The sequence below is a fragment of the Bison bison genome, unplaced genomic scaffold (assembly GCF_000754665.1).
Source record: "Bison bison bison isolate TAMUID 2011002044 unplaced genomic scaffold, Bison_UMD1.0 scf7180017864383, whole genome shotgun sequence".
NCBI lineage: Eukaryota > Metazoa > Chordata > Mammalia > Artiodactyla > Bovidae > Bison > Bison bison.
Window position 1 is genome coordinate 2604372 of NW_011494955.1, and position 6035 is coordinate 2610406.

General features: G+C 57.2%; 1 protein-coding gene across 5 annotated transcripts in view; it reads left to right on the plus strand.

The window, feature by feature from the left end:
* Nucleotides 1-6035, plus strand: part of CACNB3 (calcium channel, voltage-dependent, beta 3 subunit) — a 14227-nt gene that overhangs the window by 5425 nt on the left and 2767 nt on the right. For 4 of the 5 annotated variants that reach the window (XM_010857734.1, XM_010857738.1, XM_010857735.1 and 1 more), the window contains 8 exons: nt 3472-3594; nt 3786-3908; nt 4350-4465; nt 4767-4831; nt 5030-5049; nt 5247-5327; nt 5529-5587; nt 5755-5864. In XM_010857734.1, coding sequence (XP_010856036.1) covers nt 3472-3594; nt 3786-3908; nt 4350-4465; nt 4767-4831; nt 5030-5049; nt 5247-5327; nt 5529-5587; nt 5755-5864 — 697 coding nt within the window. Of the gene's footprint in view, nt 1-1163; nt 2553-3471; nt 3595-3785; nt 3909-4349; nt 4466-4766; nt 4832-5029; nt 5050-5246; nt 5328-5528; nt 5588-5754; nt 5865-6035 lie in introns of those variants that run through there. The other variant, XM_010857736.1, reaches the window with a different exon arrangement.

A 6035-nucleotide genomic window follows, 5' to 3' on the forward strand; every position in this document is an offset into this window, starting at 1 on the left:
GAGCGATGGATGTTCACGCCAGAGGCTTCCCGGTGCCCCCGTCCTAGAGCAGGGCGCATCCGGTGTGTGCCGAGAGGGGCTCGGGTGGGGGGAGGCTCAGAGCAGGTGGCTCCACAGCCCAGGACAGAAGGGTAGAGGGAGGCGGGGCTGGAGACTGAGGGCACGGAGGCATTAGAGAGGCCTCGGGCAACGTCTGGAGTTCCCCGAGGGAGGGTTTCTGGGGTCTGAACTCAGCAGACACAGGAGATGCGGGGGTTCTTACAGAGGGGGACAATCCAGCCCTCCTGTGCCTTAGTAAAGAACAGATTAGGGAACCTGGAGAAGAGCAGAGGATCCCATACCAGCCCCTTCAGACAGAAGGATCATAAAACTTGAGGACCTCCATTATCGCCTTCAGCTGGCTATCCCCGGGCACTGCCTTACCTCCTCTCCCCCCTCAGCCCAGCTTCTCTCCCAGGCTGGAAACTGGGTGCCCAGCACATGGGTGGGCCGGCTGACTGTGCCCCAGCCATCCCACTCCTCCTGCTGAGGCATCCCCAAGCAGGGGGGCATCCTGAGCACCTGCTCAGCAGGGAGGCCGGGAGATGAAGCCAGAGAAGCCCAGGGCCTGGGGATGGAGAGAAAGCTCTTTGCTCAGAGAACCAGGCAACTGATAAATATTTAATTCTCCTCTTTGCTTTTATCTCCTGACCCACTGAGACAAATCAGCTCATTAGGCAGTGATTCCCGGAGCTCAAGAGGGCAGGGAGAGTGCCTGGAAAGATGGGGCAAGGATGGGCAGCACTGTCTCAGTCCCTTCTCTCCAGCATCCTACAAGAAGGCCTCCTTATGAAAGCAGCTGGATGGCTTGAGAGGGGTCTCTGATCTGATATGAAGGGTAGAGTGCTCCAGGGTCAAAGGGGGAGTGTTGGCGTCTTCTCCCATCTCCTGCTGCCATGCCCAGGATAGATGAGTTCTGGGGCTCAGGAAAGACACCTATCTATCAGTCCTTTTCGGGGACTGGGCCCCTGCTGGGCCCAATTCCCCACTGGGCCTCTGGGGCTAATTACATTGCAGCTAGAGCAGATGATTTTCAAGGCTCTGGTGAACACCTCTTCCTGACAGTTGAAGGGACAGCTGGCCACGGCCCAGGGTGCCAAGGTGAGCTGGAGAATGAACCTCCCTCTGTGGGGCTGGAGGGCCCTAGAAGGTTCTTCCCATCCCTAGTTGAGAAGGCTTGGACTGTTTCAAGGTAAAGCCTGACATAGGGATGGTGTTTGGGGCAGCCTGCTAACCCATTGCTGGTTCCCCACCCCTCTCTGGTTCCTGGATTACCCTCCCCCACTTTCCTTTCTCTTGCCTGGCTCCTTGCTCTCCCTGAGGCCCCCTCTGAAGCAGTAGGAGGGAAATCAGGCTCTAAATAAATCCAACGGCTCATCTCCCTCCTCTCCTTCCCCCGTGCCAGGCAAGAGTAGAGCTGCAGCCTGCCCACACACTCACCAGGCGAGGGGGGCACCACCAGGGCACAGTGCCAACTCCTGGCAGCTCCAAAGCACTGAGCCTCTGGCTGTTTTGGCATAACAGGGGGTGGGGGAGGCAAGACCCCAGGGTCTGCTTGGTGGGGCAGCCCTGGCTTCCCTGAGTCATGGGTGAGCTCTGAGGACCTGGGAAAGATGGAGAGGGGATTGCATTCTGAGCATGACTCACGGAACATTAGGGAGAGACCCTGTCATCCCCGTCTTAGTCCAAGAGGTCAGGTAACCCAGGTGCCCCAGGCAGGAGCACAATGACTCAGGCGGAGAGCCTGGAGAACAGAGAGGAAGGGTCAGGCTCCTCTCCCATCTAGGAAGCATCTGGCGTGTACTTACCAATGCATGTGGTCATCCTGCCTCACCTGCCCCCTTGCCTGCTGGCCCCTGTTCACTTCACACAGCTGTTTCCCACGGAGGCATCTCCTGTGCCCCGGGCCCCTGGGACGAGGTCCCCTCCTCAGCTGATAGAGCTAAGGTTCTTCCCGGGGCTCAGCTGCTCTTTATCCTGCTCCCAGGCCAGGCTTATTTAGTTCTCAAGGGAGATGGGGAACGTGCTCTGTGAAATGGAGGCCCGTCCCTCCTCGTGCTGTCTTCATGCCTTGGGTCTAGCACGGACGTTGTCGTGAGCTTCCACACTAGGACCTGGGCTGCCCGCAGGCTGACCACCCTCTTGCCCACGGTGGGCTGGTGTGTGAGTTTGTCTTCCCCACCCAGAATCAGGCCTCCGCTGCCTTCTGTGGTGGTCATGCACAGTGGGTCTGAAGGAATGTTCCTCAGCCTGAGAACATTCTACTACACACGCACACATGTGTACATTCCCACACGGTCCCTTTATCTAGGCTCCTGCCTGATCTCTGCCCCCTGGACCTCAGAACTGATGCAAGTATCCCTTCAGGCTTCTGCTCATAAAGAGGGGAAACTGAAGCAGGAAACAAAAGACTCCCTTTTCCCTAGACTGAGGGGGAAACCCAGACATTCTGACTTCTTCCCTCCTGCCCTGAGGTCCAGCTTCCCTTGTTCATCACCCTCATGGCCTTGAAGGTGAGCTCTGCCACCCTCCTAAGGCCCCTCATTGCTCAGAGGCCCTTCCTCTGAGCAGGACTCAGACACCCTCCTTCCTCAGGTTACCAGAGACCCCTCCCTCCATCCCCAGGGTTGCTCCTGGCTGGGTTGCTGGGCACCAGCACTGCCTTCCTCCAGGGCTGATATCCCCCCCGGGCAAGGGGTGGAGAGATATAGGCCAGGTGGTAGGCGTGGCCAGGCTTCATCTGGGCTCAAGGAGGTAGCTTTATGTTGCCTCCTCAGTCTATGCTGCCCACACCTGGCCAGTTGTCCCAGCAGGTGTGAGAGGAAAGAAAGTAGGGGTAGGGAGAGCAGGAAGGGAGTAACTGCCAGAAGTTGGGAGCCCCATGTCCTCTCCTTCACCATGGATGAGAGAGGGGATCTAAGGGGGTAGGCAGCTATATCCTGACACTCAGGACCAGCGCCATGCCAACCAGTGTCTCTTGACTGCTCCTGGCTGGCTATACTCCTGCCAGGCATTTTAAGGAAATAGTTTCCAGGCTGCTTTGCATGCTGATGTGAACAAGAGGGTTGGGTCTTCTGGATTCCAAAGATTCCGAATCATCCCTAGTATGTCATCTTCAGTACATCTCACCTCCCTCTGCCTCACAGGACATGGTCAAGGGGAGAAAAGGGAGGAAGGAGGGAAATGAAGGCTCTATTCACGGCTGCAGTATTAATAGGTTTGGGAGGAAGAGCCCAGATCTCAGCACATATGGGTTGGACTGGCTTTCCCGCAGCCCCAGAAGCACTGGTGCCTTTCCTGGGGAAACAGGAGGGACTGACAGGGCCAGCCACCCCCATGGAGCTGGAGAGGCTGAGGTTCATGGGGTTTGGAGGTGCCTTTCTAGTGCCCAGCACTCCTGAGCCCACAGGTCACCGCGTCTCCCCACACCAGGGTTCAGCCGACTCCTATACCAGCCGCCCATCTCTGGACTCAGACGTCTCCCTGGAGGAGGACCGGGAGAGTGCCCGGCGTGAAGTGGAGAGCCAGGCTCAGCAGCAGCTGGAAAGGGCCAAGGTATCCTCTTGCCGGCTGGGGGCACAGTGGGCCAGGGTGGGTGGAAACTGGTGCCAGGTCCTAAGTCTCGAGGGGTCAACAGACAGGATGTGCGAATGAGTATGTGTGTGGTTGGGTGGATGGATGGGCCCTGAGCCTGGAAGGGGTGCTTTGAGGTTCCCCTCATTTGCGCCAACTGTTGCGTTCCCCAGCACAAACCTGTGGCATTTGCTGTGAGGACCAATGTCAGCTACTGTGGTGTACTGGATGAGGAGTGTCCGGTCCAGGGCTCTGGAGTCAACTTTGAGGCCAAAGACTTTCTGCACATTAAAGAGGTGACTGACCCCCTCCCAACAGAAGCTGCTTGGTTTCTCTGCTCTTACCCAAGTTCCCAGGCGTCTTGCTTCGGTCCTCTTTAATAAACAAGTCCCGAAACTCCGAAACTCATCATTAACACCCCTCTGTACATACACATACCCCTCATACCCGAGACCTAGTCCTCAGGGTCTCTGTCCTCCTGAGACCTGGGCCTCAGCTCCAATCTGTACAAGTGAGCAGTTAGCTTAGTTGCCTCTGTGGCTCCCTGTGACCAGTGTGAGGCCTCACATGCAAATCTTGGGGGTCTCAGACATGGCTGCCCTCCCCTCTGGCACCTTCTCCTGACCCCCTCCCCTTGCGCTGCCTGGCTCTCCCAACGCCTCCTTTTTCGTTGAAGAGCCAGCGCTGAGGCCTGGACCGCCTCCTCTACCACCCCTTCCGCCCCACCCCACCCCTAGAAATACAGCAATGACTGGTGGATCGGGCGGCTAGTGAAAGAGGGCGGAGACATCGCCTTCATCCCCAGCCCCCAGCGCCTCGAGAGCATCCGGCTCAAGCAGGAGCAGAAGGCCAGGTGAGAGCAGGGCTGAGACTCAGTAAGTACCTCCCCACGTGTGCTCTTTACCCACAGTCCACATCACCACACAGGCATGCATACCGCCCCCTCTCCGCAATACGCAGTGTGCACACTCAGACCTAACGTGCACATTCACAATGCACAGGTACAAATGCACACGTATTGAAGCTCACACACAAAGGCTCACATCACATGCACTTCTCTCACTAGCAGAAACATAAGGAGACGTATACAGCTATTGAGTACTGTGTAGAGCAGACACACAAAGACTCTCACTGACCTCCCTCTCTGCTCTCAGGAGATCTGGGAACCCATCCAGCCTGAGTGACATTGGCAGCCGACGCTCCCCACCTCCATCTCTAGGTAGCCTCCCCTCCACCCACCTATCTTGGGTAGGTGGGCCACTCAGACACAGGGGGAAGGGAGATTCTCCCAGTGAACAGTGTGGGAAGGGGTTGGAGCTGGGAGAAGCCCAGGGTTTCCCCTGGGGACGGGAACACCGTGCCCTCGGGGTCTTTCCCCCTTCACCAACTTTAATCTTTTATTTCCTTTTCCAAAAAGCCAAGCAGAAGCAAAAGCAGGTGAGTCAAGGAAGGGACTGGGGCTTGGGGGGCTCATGGCTTCTGGCTGTGGGGACAGGTTTCTGGGCAGTCATTGTTGAACGGGCAAGAAAACACAGAGGGGAGGGGGCCCAGATGTCTGCATCTGCCCCACCCCACTCAAGTGAAGGGCAGGCCACATGGCCATGACTTTGCCTGACCTCAGGTCAATTCTGCAGGCGGAACATATTCCTCCATATGACGTGGTACCCTCCATGCGGCCTGTGGTGCTGGTGGGACCCTCTCTGAAAGGTTATGAGGTGAGAGGTCCCTGACCCCAGAGTTGTTTCTACCAAACTTGCCACAAAAACAGTGGGAGGGGATGTTCCCTACTGCCCATCCGTCAAGGTCTGTGTGGAGGGGGTGAGCTCCATGGCCGTACCTGGGGATGCTGCCCATCTCCAAGAAGGCTCCAGTCAATTACATGCCTTTCCCTTCACCCTCCCCCCACCCCAACCCAGGTCACAGACATGATGCAGAAGGCGCTCTTCGACTTCCTCAAACATAGGTTTGATGGCAGGTAAGCTACTCTGGCCTGGGGAGGCATGAGAATCAGGGAGAAGTCCTTGCCTCCTTCCAGGTGCTGTAGCCAGGTCTCCTCTAAAGTGAAAGTTGGTGGGACCTGGGTAGGGAGGGCCCTAGGCTTGAAATTTAGAGGCGGGCTGTGCTTCTCCCTGCCCACGCCAGGATCTCTATCACCCGAGTCACCGCAGACCTCTCACTGGCAAAGCGATCCGTGCTCAACAATCCTGGCAAGAGGACCATCATCGAGCGCTCCTCTGCCCGCTCCAGCATTGGTGAGAAGTCACCAGTCCTGCTTCTTTGCCCACTCATGCATTAGTGAAAACCTTCCTCATACCTTCCTCTTTCCTGGCAACTTGCATTCCTGCCCAACCCCTTCTCCACCTCCCCCAGGATTGGCAAGAACCCACCCTAGTCTCAATGCTCCAGTGGCTCTGCAGGCACAG